At 37.2% G+C, this 21,581-nt stretch overlaps 1 protein-coding gene across 8 annotated transcripts; it reads right to left on the reverse strand.

Moving 5' to 3' along the window:
- Positions 1–10,271: 10,271 nt before the first annotated feature.
- On the reverse strand, positions 10,272–20,029 carry LOC141724592 (protein phosphatase 2C and cyclic nucleotide-binding/kinase domain-containing protein). 8 transcript variants are annotated; one of them, XM_074526795.1, is made up of 18 exons: positions 19,892–20,016; positions 19,629–19,665; positions 19,300–19,394; positions 18,455–19,189; positions 16,115–16,246; positions 15,775–16,005; positions 15,514–15,639; positions 14,641–14,703; positions 14,348–14,430; positions 13,614–13,845; positions 13,211–13,530; positions 12,931–13,018; positions 12,777–12,843; positions 12,316–12,596; positions 12,167–12,232; positions 11,653–11,774; positions 10,927–11,083; positions 10,272–10,848 (listed from the first exon to the last, which is right to left on the reverse strand). In XM_074526795.1, the coding sequence occupies exons 3-18, from the start codon at positions 19,354–19,356 to the stop codon at positions 10,603–10,605; spliced, it is 3,006 nt and encodes a 1,001-aa protein (XP_074382896.1). In that variant the 5' UTR covers positions 19,357–19,394; positions 19,629–19,665; positions 19,892–20,016; the 3' UTR covers positions 10,272–10,602. The 8 variants fall into 8 exon arrangements, 6 of the variants coding, with proteins under 6 accessions (XP_074382896.1, XP_074382894.1, XP_074382895.1 ...); XM_074526793.1 differs by having other exon boundaries at positions 19,300–19,665; positions 19,892–20,022; XM_074526794.1 differs by lacking the exon at positions 19,892–20,016 and having other exon boundaries at positions 19,629–19,779.
- Positions 20,030–21,581: the final 1,552 nt, after the last annotated feature.

The following is a 21,581-nucleotide window of genomic DNA, read 5'->3' on the forward strand; positions in this document are numbered from 1 at the left end:
AATAATATTCACCGACGATCTGAAATTATTCGAATAATACTTCTAAATCAGAAGGTATATCAGGATCTATGATCTTTCAACCAAAATAAATCCTTAATAAATAATCATTACTTAAATAGTAGTCTATAAATAATTTAAATGATAATTGATATTAATCATACCTCGAATGAGTTATTCTCTAAAATATTTATTTAAATAGTATTCCTCAACTAGTTTGTGTTTACATAATTAATAATCTATCATGATTAATCGGGTTTGAAATAAATAAACGTTGAAGTATACTACTCCTATAATAAAGGAATACGTATATAATATTTAATATCCGAATCAATAAAATATAGTTGAGGGAATATGCTCGTTGGGTCGTTTTAAAAGTTCGAGGTGTTTTAATGTTTCGTAAGTGGATGATGAGTCCCTTTAAAATGTACTATTACGGACTTATATCCGCCCTATAATATCTCTGGAACGATTCCCGGGTTTTATCTTAAATCCCGACCGACCCTCGGTCTTATATAATACATTACGCTTAAAGCGAAATAACATTTCACGATATATACTTAGCGTACAACATCGCTATATTATGCGAAGATTCAAAAACTACGTATCATGGCAAACATGGTATTATAGCGATGATAGTAAAACAATTCTTTCACAACACAACAGTAAAAATGGAGTTGGGTTTGTAAACTTGCCTGGGTATCTCGAGGTGGAGGATGCTCTAGGTTCCGCTCGTAAATCTATAACCATAAACATATTTCATTTCGTTAGGTTCCGTCTTAACTTATGGTAACTCGCACTCATGTGCTACTCATTATACACCCTCTCAATTCATACTACCCTTAACATTTCTTTTAAGTCATAAACACTTTATGGTCACTTCATTTTCCTAAGTATCTTAGTTCATTCTCAATATCGACATCGGCTCCGCTTAAGGATTCTTACGGTTTCTACTCGCGCGGTCTCGGCTCCAATATTTTTATAAAATTGAGAAATCATTATTTTCACTTGAAATTTTTATGACAGTTAGGACACTCCATATGATACGCTCTGTAAATATTTCATGATTTATGAATACTTTTAAGTCTATCCTTATATTTTCAAAGTTCGTGATTCGTAGCAGTTTTTTGTCGTGTAAAACACTTTTACTAAAACGATCATAACTTTTGATCCGTAAATTGGAATTAAGCGATTCAAGCGCCTAAACGATCCTTATAACATTGTATATCTTAAACAAAGATTATTTCTCAAGAATCTACAGTTTACAACTTCGAGACTTTCTGCAGAATCTTAAAGTTACGGTTTGTTGGTTTTAACGAAGTTACGTTTACGATCGGGGTTTCGTTTATGCCTTAAATATCAACACAACCACCAACAATCATCATATCATCATCAACACACAAACTTCTCTCAAGAACATCATGTTCTTGAGGCAACAACAACCAACCTTAAATCTACTTAACTTAATCATCAAGATTTCATCAACAACACTTAGTAAGCTAGGTTTACTAACACCCACTAAATGGATCTTAAACATTAACCTTAAATAAAGTTAGGCCAAGGATTTTTACCTTTCTTGAAAGCTTGAGATGTGTTCTTGAAGATGGTGGAGGCTTGGAAGTGCTTGGTATGATTTTTGGAACCTAAAACCACCATTAAAATCAAGAAACCAAAGAGAGGTTACTATTCACACTATTCACTAGTGAGTTTCTTGAATTTATTCCACCCATCAAACCTTGATAAAAAGAGATGAAAGATTTTTCTTACCTTATTTTAGTTGCTAGGAGGCTTGGGAAATAATTGTGGGATTTTACAAGAACTAGAGCTTGGAGTTTTGAATTGCAATTTCCCCATTTTCTTCAAAATAGCCGAATGGGAGCAAATGGGGGTGGGGGGTATTTATAGCACTTGGTTGCTTCTCTTGGATGATTTCTAGGTTGCTTATTAGAAGGTGACTTGATATCTTTGTAAGTTGATCTTTATTCTTCCTAGGATAGCTTAGGTTTATTCCTTGTCTCCAAATCCATGGACATATCTTTGTAGCTTGCTAGCATACAAGCTAAACTACAAGGTTAGCTCCTTAGCACACTATTTGCTAGCTAGCTTGGTCATCCTAGGGTTAGCTCACTATTTGATGAAGTAACCATGGTTACTTCCTTACCATGGTTTAGTTAGTGTGTTACGTTTAATTAATCGTTTACGCGTTCGCTCGGTTACTTAAACGTTCTCCGCAATACTTATTCGTAAATGGTTCGCAATGTAATTCTTTTCGTATTTATTCCTTATATTTTTATTTATCCTAATTGAATATAAATCCGTAGGATTTTAATCTCGTAATTATATTGTGATTCCCGTGGTCCTTGATAAGTCGTAATTACGGTCGTTTTTCAAAGTTCGTTTTCTTCGAAAACTAATAGCGTTTACATACACTCATTTGGTACGTATAGTTGTAATATCGATTCCGAAACTCATTTTCTTATGCACTATATAGTGTGGGCTCAAAAGTTTTTTTTCCTCGTCTGTCAGGGTTACTATTCATTAAACGTTTTACAGGGTCTCAAAAATTCGAGTTATTACAGTCTTCCCCTCTAACAAGGATTTCGTCCCAGAATCAATTAGAAAATAAGTGGGGATATCTATTCCTCATGGTGTCTTCAAGTTCCCAAGTGGATTTCTCAACATTTTGATTTCTCCACAAGATCCTAACTAGCTTCACCGTTTTGTTCCTCAGCACTTGTTCGTTCTGGTCCATTATCCTAATTGGATGCTCGATGTAGGTCAGGTCTGGTTGTAAATCTACCTGCTCGTACTCTATTACATGTCGGCCGCAAGATCCAAAAATTCGAGTTATTACACCCGCGCTACCAGGTGGGGCGGCCGCGCTGAGTCCCTGTAGTCAAAAAAAAAAGTCAGCAGAATAAACAAAAAATCGGTGACTTCATTACAATATCAACTCAAACCCGAATTTTACTCTCCCACGCCCATATTTTCCTCTCCAAATCAATTTACATCACCCCATTATTCCTATAATCAATTACCACTTCTTTTTCTTAACTAATTCTCTCCAAATTCCTATATACACATACTTATACACAAACTTCTCCATCACTTCTCAAATTCTCAAACACAAATCTCTCTTATACACACATCTCTTTTTCTCTCTTATTCAATCTGAATGGCACCCAAAAGACAACGAACCCAGGTTAGCAGCAGCACCACTGATTCTTCGAGTTTGGGTGGTATGAGGCCTAGATTTTCAACTCCGGAGGATGAGGCGGAGTATACAAGGCTGCTTTCGAAGCCTATAGCTAAGGAGCGAGGTTTTATGCCATCAGGGAGGGATGGTAAGTTGTAGGAGATGATTGTGGAGATGGGGTGGATAGCTTTTTATGAGGCACCCGTTGCGGTACCTATGAGTGTGGTTTGCAAGTTCTACGTGAATGCAAAGGCGGAGAAGAACGGTTTCACTGTGGTGAGGAGAATGACGGTTCACTATAGTGTTGAGGCGATTCAGAGGGTGATTGAGCAGCCCGAGAGGAGGCAAAGACAAGATAATTGGAATGAGAAGACGGGGGATGATTTTAACTTGGATTTGATCATTGCTACCCTGTGTGTGCCTGAGACTCACTGGAAGTTTAAGAAGGGCACGAACGAGTATGCCACTTTCCCTGCCTCATGCATGAATAGGTTTGCACGTGCATGGAATTCTTTTATTTATGCCAACATCATGTCATCTTCTCATGTGCATGATGTTACTATGGAGCGTGCACGGTTGTTGTGGGGGATTCTTCAGGAAGACTATGTGGATCTTGGGATGGTGATTCATCTGGGTATTATGCGGTTCTTGCGAGGGAGTACTACGGGTTTTATACCTTATGCGTCCATTGTGACGAAGTTGTGTGTGGCGGTTGGCATTTATTGGTCCGCACACGAGCAGCTGCAGCTTCTGAGTGCTCCGATTGATATTTCGACATTGTTAAGTATGCAGGACTGGTACGGTGGGAAGTACGATCCTAAGGGGCTTGGTTATTCTTATGACCATCTGCCAGGTGGAAGGCCGGCTGATCAGACATATGCTGGTGGGTCTTTCCAAGCCTGTAGAGCAGCTTGGAGAGCTCAGTTAGGTGAGGAGGCCGGTTCTTCGGGTTCGCAGAAGTAGAAGGAGGAAGTATAGGGTAGTGTTGTTATGAGTTCAGCGCAGTATAGGCGCTTAATGAGGAGGATGGATGCGATGCATGACATCTATAGTCGGTTTGCACAGGACCTTACCCAGGCGTTGGGGACTGCATTCAGAGCCACATGAGTTGATATCCGGTGGCCAGTATTCGGTGAGGATGCTGTGTACCCGCCTCCAGACACTCCTGACACACCACCTGCTGAGGGTGATGACCCTGATTCTGAGTACGTATGCCTGATTCCTTACTATTACCTTCACTGAGGACAGTGAATATTTTAAGTTTGGGGGTAGTAGTTAAGGATTATATATTATGTGTGAGTCGCATATAGTTTGCATATTCATGCTAGTTTAGTTCATATAGTTGCATATTTTCCATGTAGTAATTTTTTATTATTTTTATAGTTTGTTGCATATAGTTTCATGCATTTGCCTTATAACATGATCCCTTAAGTTTGCTTTTCCGATTGATTTATGATATTGATGCTAGTGTAGTGATGTCGTGTTTAGTGATGTTAAGTCCTATCGAGTTGATTTGCATGCTAGAGACAATTGTAATGTCATTAAGTCTTATAGGTTGCTTGAGGGCTAGATCATGGTCATGGCTTGTTTGTTTATCGAGGTTTAATCACATGTTTATATTTAGAATTTAGAATATTCTCTTAGTCATAAAATAACATGGATATTTAAAAATTGGAGAAAAATATTGGATTTTATTGCTAGTTGTTATGGCTAGGTGTCAAATGGCTAGTAGCCGGCTCATTTTATATGAGTAGTCTAGGGTTGAACGAGATGGAGCGAAAAGCACTCGTTCAGAAATCATATGAAAAAAAGAAGAAAAATATGTGTTATGCGTAATTGATCACGAGTGGACTCTTTAGTATTCGAGTTATTAAGTTCTTAGGGGATCTTGTTCCTAGTGACCTAATGCTTTTATAGTCTGGGATCTACTAACCTAACGCTCGCTACATGGGTATTATTATATAAGTCTTTCGTGGACCTCACTCATTACAAGATCAAATAAGCATATTTGTGTTGTTTATGTGTTGTGAATAAAAGCATGACTCCATATAATAACTCCGATATAAGAATTGAAGTGTTATAAGTCATTTTGAGTTTAGCATTTATTCTATTTATAACCTTGTGATTGCCTTGATGAGTAGTGAGTCATGATTGTTGATCTAGTTGTGATAGTATATTTGTAAGCAATTGCACACACACACATTTCTGGCTTGTAAATTGATTTGTGGGATTTGATTGATCTATGTACGAATAACTGCATTTGTTGAGATGTTGCTTGTTGGTTGGTTTAGTTAATATGAGGGGATTATTGTATTCATGTTAGTTTGCATTCATGCATTTTTATTTCTTGTTCTTTGAGTCTGTTATGCTTGAGGACAAGCATCGGTTCAAGTTTGGGGGTGTGTTAAGTGGCATTTATGTCCACTTAGAATGCTCTATAAAGGCTTGAATTGGTATTTTGTACTTGAGTTATTTGTGTATTTGATGTGTTTTTGTAGTATTTTTGCATTTCAAGCATAAATAAAGGACTCGGGAGATTTAGCATTGTTTTGATGCTAAATTGGTGTTAGGAAAATATCTCGGGAATTTGATCGTAGATCGCCATCTCAAACCATGCAAGAAAAAAAGTCAGTATTTTTTTCCAGAAGGTCAGCCCACCCGCGTTGTGGTAGCGCGCGCCCGCGCCGAGATGCAGATTTGCAGCGCGCCCGTGCTGGTGAAGCGCATGCCCGCGTCAGGTCGGAATGGCAGAATTGTGCTTCTACTTGGATTCTGAGAGTTTGAAGCCCTGGTTGATTCTACAGCATATATAATAATAACTTATGATCGTTTTTCAAAACAAGACGTACCAGAGCTTAAAGAGAAGGTGTAAGAAGACCGTATAGCACAATTCAACCAAGGAGAAGAGGATCTAGTTTATTCTTGTGATTATTTGTTTTAAGTTGTAATCTTGGATGCTAGTTTTCTTATTTGTGAACCTATACTCTTGTGTAACATATTTGATTTTAATATTTATTCTGAATAAAAACTACGTTTATTATACCATGCTTTCATCGGAACCCACGTTGATGATGAGTTCGATTATGGGCTAATCGTTATCGTGGGGTTCTAGCTGATTTACTTATGGATTTCTTTAGTTAATTTGTTTCAATGTCGTAGTGTGTGGTGATTTTATGATAACCTAGTATTGGTTGTGCTTATTCGTCCTATGAGCGTCGCGAACTTATAAGATAACGTCTTAATCTCTAATGAAGTGAAAGTGAATTTAGGGGTTTAGAACTTGCCATGCTAGCATAGGTTCATGTATTTGATATGCATGATTCGTAGGTAATTTTAACCATCTTACCTGCCCTATGTAATCAGGATAGATAACTTATGCATTAAACCGTTATGTTGTCCAATACTATAGACATATAGGGTCTCAATATAATTGGTGTCTATTCAGCTTCCATCTAATTTGTGGATGTCTGGTAGTAGGGTATTCGTACAACAAAAGTTGGCGTTTACTACTTTTGTGTTATCTGATTAGTGTCATCACCATTGCATGCTAAGGTTGAGAACAAGAAGGCTATTGAATGAAGTAGTAATGAAGTTAGAATCCTATGTTTGTGTCATATAGTAAAACAATCCTCTTAATCTCTTAGTTAATGTTCTTTAATATAATCTCTTAGTTAATCGTAGTTATAAACAACCTCAATTTGTTGATCATCTTAGTATTGAATAATAACCATACCATTGTTGCATAAATGCATTGATTGAAATTAACCTAAACCAGTCTATGTGGGAACGAACTAGAAATAATTTTATATTACTTACGATCGCGTATACTTGCGTGAATATTAGCACGTGTTTTCGTCCTAACAGTCTGGAAAGCCTAGTTCCGGATACGTCATCATCTTCCTCCCTATCAGAGTTTGATGTCAAAATGACATTCGTTCCCCTTCTCCTGTGGTATGAGTCAGAGTCCGTGGACTCATCTTCCTCAACATGGACCCGCTTCTCCTTTCGAGAACTCTTCGCTCCTTCGGTTTCCTCCAGCGATGCCCTAAGCGCCTTTTCCTCCAGTTCCAATTCTTCCCTTCTCGGCTTGATGGCCTTGAGTTTCAGCGCGTCGGCTTCCCTTTTCCTAGCCTTCACTTGTTCAGCCTCTTCGGCCTCTTTCGATTTTCCGTTCTCCTTGGCCATTTGCTCAGCCCTCATCTTCCTCAACATGGCCTGTTCCTCAGGGGTTGGGATTATTTCAGCCTCCTCATCAAAATCCGTCTCCAGATTTCGAGGAGTAATAACGGATTGCAAGGTGTGATTGGATTTTCGATCGGTGAATCCTGGAGGCCCCTGTTCATCGTTGTCGTCAGTCATTATCTCAGATCTCAGTACTTAATCCCGTATTCCCACAGACGGCGCCAAATGTTATAACCTAGTTTCTGCCGACCCCGTCTTCGTCCAGAGAAGTAGACTTCGGCCTGCAAAGAGAAGAATGCGAGGGATGATCCCCTGATTCACCTCCGGTGTGAGAATAAGTTAATCGGTTTTAAGAATGTGTAATTAAGAATACGAGAGAGTACAGAGAGTACTGATGATTGTGTGTGTATAAACTGAACCTTTCTTTGTGTATATATCCCCCAATTGAGGTAACGTCTCTGCCCATCACATTAGGCCCATTACACCTTTTTGGGATAGTGTACGTTGTGGACAGGTGACCTCGTCGTCTTCCTTTTGGACTGCTCCGGATCTCCATTTCATGGGTCGACTATCTTTCGGCCTGCGTCAAACCAATTTCATTTTGGCCCAATCCTAAAACATGGGCCTATAGTTGTGGGCCTCCAACACATAAAATTAATGAAATGATGGAAATATGACATTACCTGAATTTCATTTCACGCATGTGGCTGCTCAGGAACTAGGAAGGAGCAAACTTGTTTCCATAAGAGGTAGGGGGCATTTCATCCGCTCAGTTTCAGCTAGGCCTGTCAATAGAACGAAAATCCGATCCGACCCAATCCGATCCGAGGCCATTTTAGCGGATATGGATAGACCTATTAAAAATCCGATCTGGGATCCGATCCGATAAGAAATATCCGATTATAAATGGAGCGGATATGGATTTAGGCCAATGTGATCCGTTAATAACCCGATCCGGTTATATATATATAATTATAATAAAAATATTTTTTAATAATTCTATTTTTAAACATATTATCCTCGAGTCAAGTTCCATTATCTATATTTCATTCGGTTCGGTCTCAAGCGTACAGTCCATTTCTATAACCTCATTCCTATAATCCTAGTTCTTTTAGAGTCGCATAACCCAAAGTCTCCATTCATATAACACTTCCATTTTTCAACATCAATTTTTTCATAATTAGCATTAAAATATTGTACAACTCGGTATGTTTATTTCAAAAGGGAATTTTACTTTGTTAATTTTTTGAATTTCGTTGTATTTTACTTGTATTTTAATATTTTTCGGAATTGTAAATTTCAAATAAATTTTGTAATAAGTTAAGTTAAAAAAAAAATATACATAAATGGAGCGGATATCCGATCCGAAATTCGTGATCCGAACGGATCTGGATATGGATCGGCCTATAAAAATCCGGAGCCGATCCGATCCGAATCCGAAAAAATAAATTGGTGTGCATATGTTGTGTACTTGATGATTACACAAACAAAACACCTACGTAGATTTTACTTAGTGAAATAATGTAGCACTCGACAGATAAGGATTATAGTCCCGACGGATAAATCATTATAGTCCCGACGGATGATGACTTATTATCCATCGAGTGAGTAGCTTATGTAATAATGAGTCCGTAGCACATTTCTGCATACACCTTTGTATAGATTCTGTAGTAGCATATAAGTCATGTTGACTTTAACTAGATATGCAGAATAGGTTGATTAATTGTACATAGATGGTGTCTTGTAATTCTGCATAAATGAATTGAAGTCAAGTGTCAAAATAGCTACCGACGGATGATTAACAAAGCCATCGACGGATGATCAAATAGCTATCAACGGATGTTTAATATAGCAGTCGACGGATGATCAATGAAGCCATCAACGGATGATCATTAAGTCGACGGATGATCATGTACTCAACGGATAAAGAATTCAAATATCAGTTGACAGTGACAACTGGTCACATACGTCGAAGTGTATGCAAATGGAATGAGGAAGTCTATTAACTGGGTAATAGAGAACAAAGTAACAAAGCATTAGACCCGATAGTTTTTACAATGATCCTGTCTTTTGACTTTGTAATCTTGGTAATATATAAACCAAGAAGTAGCAAATAGAAACCAAAAATTGAGATACAAAAAGTGAGAAACATTTGTAAGCAGAATTATTAGCATTTCTCTGTATTCTCAGTAGTTCATATTTGTAAGCAGCTGTGAGCATTCTTGCACACAGAGTTCTCTCGATATAATATATATCTCTGGTGGAATTGTTTAAAACCACCAGAAAGTTTTTAAAGACTCTTGTTTTTAATTACTTGCGTTTTGATTCACTTAAGTTTTATTCCGCATTATGCTAATCAATACACTTATATTTATATTCGAGCTTGAACATTTTTATTTTAAGAAAAAGGTTCAAGAATTCCATTTAACCCCCTTCTGTAATTTTTGCTATATTGTTAAGGGACTAACATAAATGGATATGGATATGTACTTAGGCCGATTCGATCCAAATCCGATCCATTGATAGGCCTAGTTTCAGCCCTGACCAATCCTCCCACATTCGGGTCGGTAATTTCATTAATTTTTCGGATTCTAAGAGGGGAATAAAAAAATTTATTAAGAAAATTGGGAAATAGGATAGGGTCGAAAATTAGTATCACCCTAACCCCAATCTCAAATTCCAGTCCCAATTATCATATATTTAATATAAAATTATTATGAATAAAAGTAAGAGTAATTATTTAAAATACTTTTTTTTTTAATTTTTTTGTGATTTTACCATTTTCTAATTTTTTTTGCAAAAATGCGGAAACAAGTAAAATTAACCAAAATTAAGAAGGAATGCAACTAGTTGAGTCGAGTTTTTATGGTTGAATTTGAGTTTGTACGGGGTTGAATGGAGTTACAAAATTAATAATCTCATACTTGTTTTCAGGAAACTTTTCGGAAAGAAAAAGCAAACATTCTCTCTTTTACACATATACCTTCTATACAGAAATTTGGAAACTATACCAAGCAGAACCTTTTAGACTCGCCTCTGCATTAATCTGCCAAGCACAAGCCGTACAAAAACGTATTGTGCTATTATGTATAAATCATGTATAGAAGATCATCATCTATAATCAGCAACCTCTCTACTTTACATCGATTCGAGGGAGGGGTTCGTGCATTAAATGGTTGGACTCGGTCTTTCTTGCTGAAGTAAAGAAGACGTGCGTACAAGCTCTACTACCAGTCCTCCAGCCATTCTGGAGTGTTGAGCTCTTCTAGGTCTTGGGCTGCGAAAAGTGCAGAAGAAGCTACCTCTTCACTTTGATTTTCTAAATGTTGATTTATGCGGCAGATGATCTCATGGGGCACGGGAAAAGAATGTTCTTCTACTTCTTTCCAATCAATGTCATTAAACCATGGATGACTTTTAACATAGTCAGCGCCTTGGCTTCCAAGTCTTGTGTTTTCATCAATGTCTAGTAACTAAATAAATTAATCAATTACGACAGGGCTTTTTGTAGAAACTGTATAAAAGTTGACTGTAATTACAAGTAGTGATACCTTAGTGATGAGATCAACGGCTTCAGCACTAAAAGTATGTGGAAGCGTGAACTGTCCTTTTGCAATCTTTGCAAATGTATCAATTTCACTCTCTCTCCATGAACCAAACGGCATTTCACCTTTTAACAAGAAATAGACCAACACACCCAAGGCCCACCTGCACATGTTCCCTTAAAGATGTGAGACCACACTGAACACTTCAGGATACTAGAAAACATAATTCATGAGGAAATCTTTAATTGACCGCAATGATGTATATTCATTGTTATGCCTCAAAAGTCCATAAACTGCATCAAGTATTTTTGTGTAGAAGAAAGGAAATTCGTGCAAAGAAAATCCTTATTCACTTCATGAAGGGTAATATATATGATTATACAATAACTGGGTCCTGGCGCCTATTCTGTGATAGCCAAGGCCATTAATGTCAAATAGCCGGTTAAGCAAAACGAAATGTTGCACACACTTGATTAGAGTTTCAAGTCCATGTTTTTATGTAGGAATAACTCAACTGGCAACAAAAACCAGAGCTCGATAATACGATGCAAAAGCAAGTTTTTTCTTCTTTTTTTTGTTCTTGTTTGTTTGTTTACTATCTAATTATAGTAGGCACCAGCTGCATACCATTCATGCAGTTTCTTTACATTGTCGCATGTAGTAGCATTAGTAAAAACGATACAATGACAACTTTATTCAATTAACCAAGTGGAATACAAATTGCTTTTTTACCAGTCAGCAGGAAGACCATGTCCTTTCCCTTGGACTATTTCTGGAGCCAAAGAGTCAGCCATTCCACATATTGTAAATGTTCTTTCATCGGCTAACCTTTTCCCAAACCTGAAGTCCACAAGCTGCAATGAAAACAATAAAATATACTTTAGCATTCATAAATTGATGACTAACATACTGTCTTTGATTTGCTTTTGTTATATGTGTATTTTTGTATTACAATTGTCTTCTGCTGCTCAAGCCAGGGGCATATTCAGAAACATCCTCTCTAATCATATAAGTAGAGCTAAAGTCTGGGTACATCTTACCCTCCTTGAATCATAATCTACGGTCTACAAGTTAAATATACAAGGTACATTTTGTTTGGTTTTAATTAGTTTGTGGATGCAGCAAGTACTCATCAGTGACACAAATGTAAATCTGTAGGTCTTGCGAATTAATGCATGTGGATCAATATACTACTAAAAAGAATCAGCCGCATATCATTATATCAACAAAGTATAGTAATACAAACCTGCAAATATCCTGTTTGATCGAGCATTAGGACATCTGGAGACACACCTCTGTAAAGAACACCATTCTGAAATTAACAAACGGAGAGGATTAAGCACTTTGAAACCACAATATGTAAACAAGTTTGCAATCCAACTTTAATCCAGTAACCTTGTGTAAATCTTCTAGGGCAGTGACAACAGAGGCAGCAAAGAACCTTGCGGAAGGTTCACCAAGTGGGTTCTGAAGAATGGAAGTAATAGGGCAAGCAATGCATGTATTTAGAAGCATGCCTGCATGTGTATGATCAGCACATGTGCAGAGAAGTTGTGGCACAGAAGACGAATGGCTTAAACTTTTCAGGAGATCTTTTTCCTTCAAAACCTGAGCTTCTTTTGCCAGATTTCTTATTTTCTGCTTTGAAAACCTCTTCAAAGTAAGCAAGTTTTCTGCTTCAGGAAGAAAAGTATATCAGAACAAAAAGAAATGTTATACTTTCAAAATTTTCAATAACAGCAGATATCTTCTCTACACTAGGCAGGCGACTGAACTATAACATCAAATGAAAATATCTGATTAAAAGGGTGACACTGAAAATACAGCACATAGAAGAGGATTATGGAAAGACCTACCTGAATTCCTTACAAGAACAAGGCCAATTTCACTGCAGTCAGTAGAATATTTGCATGTCCTCCACTCCTAAATAATTTCGGAGACAAAACCATTTTCACTTTTCAGATATCGTGTCATGAAAGCAAGCATGATAGTAGAAAAAACACAACTTACCAAATCTGAAAGTTGAACTGTTGAAAGGGTAGAAGGATCAATCCTTCCAGCAGAATCCTTTGGAAACCGTGCAGAACTTTCGCTTGACCTAATTCAATCAGAACCATCAGATACATGTTACTCTTTTAACTAATACAATCAAATTATGAAGTAACATGAAAAAAAAATCAGCTTTTGCTGAGAATTTTTTCTAGATATTTATTACTAAAGCATGTATAATTCAGCTTTCAACTACTATTTTTGAACAAGAAAACATAATATACAATAGACTACAACATACTTGTAATAGTCATCCTGTGGAAGTTTTACTAGAGGGCCAACGATTGACTCAAACTTTTCCTTTGTTAACACAGCGCAAGTCACATTACCCACTGCAGTAGCGCTCAAGGACTCTATGCTTTCACCAACGAGTGTCCACTCACCAAAATAGCTTCCCTCGGTCTTCTTCACTGTGGATTCTTTATTGCTAGCTGCAGTATTTTGTTGATTTAGACTCTCTGACAAAAGGCTCGTGGGATTTCGATCTCTTACTGCTTCCAAATCATAATTAATTATTACTTGTCCCTTCTGGACAATATACAATCCCTGAAGATCCTCATTCTGAAGTAACAAATGAAAAAAATGTAAGAGCAATACAAAAACAAGAGATAAATTTGCATTTTAAGGGAGAAAGGGTGACTTACCCTATCAATTAGTATCTGGCCATCGGAGAAAAAAACTTCTGAAAGAGAATCTGCAATATGACTCAGTTGCAGTATAGTCAGTTTTGAGAGAAGATCCACTGACCGCAGCAACTTCAATGATGACAAATTCGAAAACTCTGACATAAGAATTCCTCTAAAATCTTCTCTTTTCAGAGCCCAAAGGGTTCCATGTGTCACAGCACGGACAGAAGCTTGTAGAGGTTTATTATACCTATATTTCAACATATCCTATCTGGGGTAAGAACTGTGAATATATTGATTGACCATGAGCAATAAGATTCTGCATATTATGGTTATCAACATAAGTGCCAGTATGAAACATCATACTGTCTTGATATATCCCAAGCAAGACTCTAGCTTTCAGTAAAATTATAATTAATAATATTAAAAAAATAATGATTACAATGCTTAAAGCTCAAAAAAATCTATTATTATATGTTTTAAAGATATATCTCACAAAAAATATGTTTTCTTCTCTATCTTGCTTTCAAGTAGGCCTGGCACAAAAAACATGAATTTGACTTTCAACAACTTGACAGAAACCATACTACACTGTTGATTAAATCTTAAAGAACTTCCATATAAATACAAGTATATTTTTCTTTTGTGTGTGTGTTTGCGCGCGCGTGTTCTTTTGTAAATGAAAAAATATGCTCGCCTCCGATAGATGGAATTTTTATCATATGTACTGGAAATAGCAGAAGTCATTTTACATGAGTGCGAGCTCTCCAAATGATGACAACTTTTCAGCTGTATATTGTTGCAAGACCTTCGGCACCTCTCCGCTTGTCTCGTCCTGTCAGTTAATCTAGTCAAATACAATAGAGTTTAAATCATCTTACAGTTTTTGTCGTGCTGGGATCAGAAGGTATTTCATATGCAAGTAAATGACTAATAGGGTCTCAATGATGAAGACTAATATGACCTGTGATATTGCATCAAACTTTAAAGTAACTAAACTGAAGAGTAACATTAGGTAGTTGAACTGAGAGACATTTATGAGAACCTGCTTTGCCAAGACCTCAAATACTCCACTGCCTACAACATAAAAGCAGTCCCCTTCTCCCCCCTGTATATAAATTGTTGTCAAGCAGATTAAATGTCAAGCAAATTGCAGTGAAAAAGACAACGCTCACACGATCTAACAAGATGCCTACGTCTTTGGTGCATGGGGGTAATAATGATATAAACAGGATTAAATATGTTACATGCAGAACGTATAATACGATCATCAAATATGTACGCTGGCTTCAAGAACACTATTTAGAAATAAGAATTTTTGTAAGTAATGCTACAGCTGATTCATGGATATAAGAACACACTAAAAACATGCTTACATCGACACAAAAGGATATATGATTTGTTAAGCTTTAGTCAATATTCTACTAAAAGATGGCTACAGCCTAGAGATGTATACAAAGCTGAAATTCCAAGTGTATGCCTAATCCTTTACCCCTCCTAACCACAAGGAAGAATTAGGTGCATGCCTAATTCGTCCCTCCTTCCAATATGCATCAGGTGGAGCGTCATTGGAAAACTTCATTTAGTTATATTGTAGGATTCTGGATTTTCTCTACGAGTTCCAGAATTAGATATTAGTATTTAGGCCACAGAATTAAGTCCAAGTAGAGGATGGTTTTACTCTTCCCCTTTCTATTAAAGTAATTCAGAGGGCCTAGAGACTCTTGATCAGTTCTTAATTTAATACTGGTCACTTAAATTGATCACTGTTATCTTTCTACCTCCAAATTAAGCTTAGGTTGCTCTCAAAGAGTTAATGGGCATTGAACAATGATTTCCTTAATTTACAGATAATCAAATTCTCATTCAGAAACTCAATCAATATTCGAAACAAGGAATATAAGCTTTTTATACGTACCAGCTTCACTACGATGTCTCCTGGTTGAAACTCCACTCGTTGCATGCAATCTAATAGTACGTGACACTGAGAATCAGTAAGCTTTCTGAATAGAAAATGATCGTGCAAGGCCCGCTCAATATGTGCCTGTATCAAATTATTGTCAAATTATTACCCTGGCACATGGTTTAAGAAGTGCAGATCAGTTACTAAAATTATGAATTTGCTCTAGTATTGACAAAAGTTATGCTAAATCAAAAAAGAAGTAATCCGAGTTGTTACTTCTTCTTCCCATGTTTTCCTGTGGGCTGGAGATGGAGGTACCCACACTTGTCCATTCTCTAAAGAACTTTCAATTGCACGAAGACGTGTTCTTGATATATCTTGCCTCACGCGCTGATGCCTAATATTCCAGCCCATCACAGAAGGAGATTCTGATCCTGAAATCTCTACAAATTGGGGTAGGGGAGGTTTTAGAACATCACTAGGGCTTGCTGATTGACCACCAGAACTCTGACATAAGAGATAAAAGTTAATAAATTTATTTTACAATGAAAAAAAAATGCACAAGAAACTAAAATAACAAAATAGGTTAAATCGATCAAGTAGAAAGATTTCTTACATTTATTAATCCGCTAATATGCACAACAATTACTGTAATATCATCTGTACGAGTTTCATACTGTAGCCACAGTCGATAAGATTCAGCGACAATGGCAGCACAAGCATCACGGGGATCCTTGTATTTTCCTACCTAGAGTTTCAGTAACAAAGAGCAAATTTATAGAATGATATAAAGGAAATATTGAAAATGGGAGCAAACATATGCAGCAAAACATAACGTCTTAGTTAACACAATATCTGCATTTATGGTACAGCCAAATCACTCTTCACTGTCCAATGCTGGCCAGCATCATTTGATCTATTCTGACTATATAAATTTTGGAGTCCACTTAATTTTCTAATATTGAGAAGTGGAAGAAACTTCAAATTGTAACAGAAGTTGCAAGGCCCTAAGAAACTAAATAAACAAATATAATGGGAAAAACAGTTGATCAGGGTCCACCTCTATCAAATGAATGGAGAAAAGGAAATTATAACTACAAAATAGTGAGATAGGGAAGGGAGAACAGCCACTTCACCTGAAACATATAAGGTGAAGACCACAAAAAGCTTTAGCCACAATCTGGCCTAAGTATTATACTGAGAATATGACTCATGATAAAGCAAGATGGAATCGATAATTCACCTACCGACCCAATTTCCCCAACTAGTTTAAATCCAGGCTGGTAAAGTCGAGTCAGGTAAGATAGCAGGGTAATGAAAATCATTTACAAATGCCTCCCTATTTTCTAGTTATCTCTTCCACTTTCTTGCATGAAGTATCTTTTATTTTTGAGGGATTGCATGAAGTATATTTGTGATTGTTAAGACTTAAACGCACTGGTGGACCAATCACTTAATATGAGTCCAAATCAAGAACCTATATAATTGGAAACTCTCCACAAAATCATAGCTCATTTAACCTCCAGATATGGCAAAGTGTGCAAGTCAGTAAGCTAATTATAGCTCAGTTTATAAGTTGATATTTTTGAAGTGGTTATCCCTACTTTTTTATTCTATTCATTTGAAGTGTCATTAACTTCACTGTAAGACGCAGTCAGTCACACAATTAATTTGGCCTATCTTGGCTTCGCTAGACCTCTATATCAAATACAAAATAAATTAATGCATAGACATATATTGTAGTTGATTTATTTTGAATCCAAAAGTCCATACATTCTACGTCTGCAGTTTTACATTTCAATAACACAACCTAAATCTATTATTTGGATCTAAAATTTCAATCATCTTCAGAGCACCATCAAGGCATCACCTCTAGAAACTATGCACTAATATGTGCTCGCTTTTCTTCGTGACATATTTTGACACATTAATACAAAGCACCTCAAACATATGATATGAATTAATCAATAAGATGTGGTTTTCCTGATTACCATTTTCCAGTAGTATTAGTTTCTCCCAATGGTACCAGTGGTACTACTGAGAATCCCATTTGATGATTAACTTTAGAAAAAAAATAGTGAAAAAAAAAAATGATTACGTAATTAGAGAGAAAATATTGAACATTGACAATTGAAAATAAATAAATTGGCTTGCTGCTTGAGAAGAGGAAGAATATTAAACTGAATTTAGCTTGATTTTCTTTTAAAATATTTAGTGATCATTAAGGTGTTTTTATTTTGACTAGCAACGAGTGTTTGAAACAAATAAGTCAAAAGTTTAGGTGCGCTATGAGTAAGTCTAAAATACGAGATAGTACCATTGAGAAAAGTCAATTCCGCAATGGTACCATTGAGAATATCTCTTGATTAAATATTATACCCTCTGTCCCAAATGAAGTACTTGACTATTTCAAGACCTAATTTATGGCGGACTTGGATAACAAAATACTTCAAAAAAAATCGAAGAAAAGAGAAGTTTTACATTTAAAAAAAACGGTAAAATAAATATTTAATGAAATTAGTTTTATGCGTGATATACGTGTCAAAATTTTAAACGTGGCTTACTAAAAAATGGAGAGAGTATCTCATTCTATTTATTTTTACGAAAATTAGAACTAGTAACCTGAGTCCTCAAAGCCTATGGGCTGTCTCTAAACCCTAGGGTATATAAATATTAACTCTTAAGAAGGATAACGATAATCCTGATCTCAGATTAATTTACAAATGACCAACAAAGTATCCAGAAAGGAGCATTTATAATAGAATAATACACAGTAAGTTCTAAGAGATACGTATACAGCATATCAGTACTACTATGACATCTACATAGCATAAAAAATGCAGTTATGTTTAGAACCTGTGAGCATTAGTTTTCCATTTCACAGATCATGCAAAATAATTTCCTGCTTCCATCAACTTTTAGCATCAAAACTTGGGTACAGCAAAAGGTACCTTACCATGTCAACCACTGCTTGGCTAGAAAGGAACTCAAACACCCCGTCACTGGCAAGAACAAAGAAAGGATGATCAGCCGTAAGTTCGAAGGCCACGATTTCAGGGTTTCCAACAACCCCAATTGACTCAGCAATAGAATCACCAATGCTTCTTGTGAATGCTGTGCCAGGATACATCCCGTTTGGAACCCATAATCTAGGAGGATCGCCATCATCTCCCTCTTCGGTATCCCAACACTGTACATCTGGGTTTTTTAGCCCTTCAATCTGATCCAATGTAAGAACCCTAGCTCCACATAGCCTAACCCGTTCAAGTTCATCATCTCTAAAAGGAGTTTGATCTATTGATAGGTCAACAGCTACAATATTTGCACCTCTCCTTTCGGCAATAACAGCCCTGGAATCTCCAGAATTGGCAACATATATAGTCCCATCCCGAACTAACACTGTAATTGCTGTCGTCCCACTCATACTATCATCAATATCATCATCATGTAGCTCTGAATTTGTCTTTAAAAAAGAAGCATAACATGCCTCTACAGCATCCATATGAAACCGACTATTCCTAAGTAAATTTTCACATAACTTCTGCTTTACAAATTGTGAGCATTGAGCTCCATATTCACCATGCCCATCAAAAACCCCAAAAAAGTGGTCATTAGGATTTGTCCCGAAAGGAGTGTGAATGCAAAAACTATCTTGGTTAGCTTTATCAAGAGCATCAGGATAAAACCCCCGCTGAGACAAAAAAGAATATCGCAGTTCATAATTTCCCATTGGAACATGAACAGTTCGAGACCCATTAGGAGGTAGAAATTGAGCTGAAACCCTGGACAACCTGCTTATACCTGCTTCATGGTCCCTAAGGTGACTCGATTGGTCTCTAGCTTCATCGTCATCCGCATCCGAGGTAGCAGGTGAAAAAACACCAATTTCAGCAGCTCTAGCATTACCAATTTTTTTAACCTTAGAATCTTTAGGTGCACATATATCACCAATACAATCTTTGGAATAAACACAACCCATTATCGCAAACAACAACCAGAAACAAACCAAGACCATAGAATTTCCAAAACAATCATGAGACTCTACTTCAATTCTTGGTGCAAAATCCAACCACGAGTTCTTATTATTTTAAATAATAATGTAAAGAACTAAACAAATTTAACCAAACTACCTCTGGATAAGTATATAGAAATTGCATATGCCCAAATCTGTAAAAATACAAAATAAATTATTAGAACTAGTTCAAACCTTATCTCTTCATAAAAAAATCCAATTTATAAAGAAACAAAACAGAACTTGCAACTTAAATAGAATAGCTGTCAAAGAACACATTTGAACAAATACAAAACAAATATAGAGAGCGGTTAAAATGAAAAGAAATTTACTAAGTTTGAGGAAAATGATATACAAGGAAGTTTAGAAAGGTATACTTACTTGGAATGTGTTGTAAGACTAAGACAGTGTTCTGGACCTTAGTGTGTATACACTATATATGAGAGAGAGAGGGAGAGAGAGAGTATGTAGCGTCTGCGGAATGATATTGGAGGAGACTAGAGAGAGATGGGGAGAGAGAATGCATGTGTGAAGATTAATGGTTTGCTTTTTTCTTGGTGGGGTTGACTAGACTACTTGAAACTTTCTTATTTCGTACGCGCTTGCTTCAACACGCGCCACCACCGTTTCTACTGTACTTACATTTGGTATTAATAATATTATTATACTATTGATCACTCCGGTGAGCGGGGCGGCTCCTTCCGACGCCGTACCTGGACCTTCTTGGGATGACGGGGGTCTAGCTGCTGTAAGGCGCATGCAAAACAATACCGGAGGGGGTTTGAGCCCCGCGACGCCTTTGGTGTGAGAGTAAAAGTTTGGTTGGGGAGATGAAGATAGACGGACAAGAGGTGTCTGTGTGTGTATATGTTTGTGTGTAAGAGAGTGTGTGTGTGTGTAAAAATGTGTCTAACCCCTAAACCCTTTCCCTTTGGGATATTTATAGCCCAAAGGTAGGTTTTAAGGGTTGGTACCTTTAGATCAGGGTCGTTCTTTGTTGGAGGTGGAGGACGCCTGACTTGGGTAGATTGTCTAGGCAAGGACCACATTTAGAATGCCCCAATGGTACGCTGACACGCGTCATGTTTGTCTGAGATGTTAGTTGTTGATAGCTGCCACCGTCACGTGCCCATGTACCCCTCATTGGCGGGTTGTGGGGTGAGCATGTGCTTGTTGGGACCCTCTCGGGTATGCCCTAGCTGGGATGGATTCGAGCTGGGAGGTGATCCTGGTTGGGGGTGATCCTGGTCCTGGGTTGGATCCTGGCTGGTAGATGATCCTAGTTCTAGGTTGGCCCTGAGCCCGGGTCTCTCCACTTGATTGCTTTGGGTGAGGAGGGTCTTGGTCCATCGGTTAAGCATGCCTCGCCCTAGATCTGGGTTGGGCCCTAACCAGGTTGCTCATAGCCTATCATTTTCCCCCTACTCCCTTATGTAGATTTTATGGATGAGGGAGTAGAAAAGTGTTATGTAGTTGTTGTCTTATGAAAAAATTTTGCTTCTTTCTTGCCCCCAATCCGGGTAGGATGTTGAAGATACCAATCCAGATTGAAGTAGGAGAAATTGGTTGCCTTAGAAAAAAATCTGTTTCTTTCTTGCCCCCCAATATGGGTCTGGTGATGAAGATACCAATCTGAATTGAAGTAGGAGAAATTGGTTGCCTTAGAAAAAATTATGCTTCTTTCTTGCCCCCCATCCGGATACCCATCCGGATAGGGTGTTGAAGATACCAATCCGGATTGAAGTAGGAGAAATTGGTTGCCTTAGAAAAAATTTTGCTTCTTTCTTTCCCCCCAATTCGGGTCTGGTAATGAAGATACCAATCCGGATTGAAGTTGGAAAAATTGGTTGCCTGAGAAAAAATTCTGCTTCTTGAAGATACGAATCCGGATTGTCAAGGATCTGGGTAGGGGTCATTGATCCGGGTCGAAGGCTTTGGATTTTGAGGAATTTATAACATCTTTTCAATTTCCCCCACGATTTTGAATTATGAGGCAGTTAATTTTCCTTGGAGTTCACCCCGTAATCATTATGGGGTTTAATGGGGCTTTAATTGTGTATATATATATTGT

This window comes from Apium graveolens, chromosome 5 (assembly GCF_009905375.1).
Source record: "Apium graveolens cultivar Ventura chromosome 5, ASM990537v1, whole genome shotgun sequence".
NCBI classification, from domain to species: domain Eukaryota; kingdom Viridiplantae; phylum Streptophyta; class Magnoliopsida; order Apiales; family Apiaceae; genus Apium; species Apium graveolens.

Excerpts from the sequence above, each read along its gene's own strand:
- LOC141724592 (XM_074526790.1), bottom strand. The coding sequence starts at position 19,513 with ATGGTCTTGGTTTGTTTCTGGTTGTTGTTTGCGATAATGGGTTGTGTT. Across the intron at positions 16,247-18,454 it reads GCCAAGCAGTGGTTGACATG|GTAGGAAAATACAAGGATCC; the intron begins GTAAGGTACCTT and ends CTGAAACTCTAG. Across the intron at positions 12,233-12,315 it reads CCCTAGAAGATTTACACAAG|AATGGTGTTCTTTACAGAGG; the intron begins GTTACTGGATTA and ends TGTTAATTTCAG.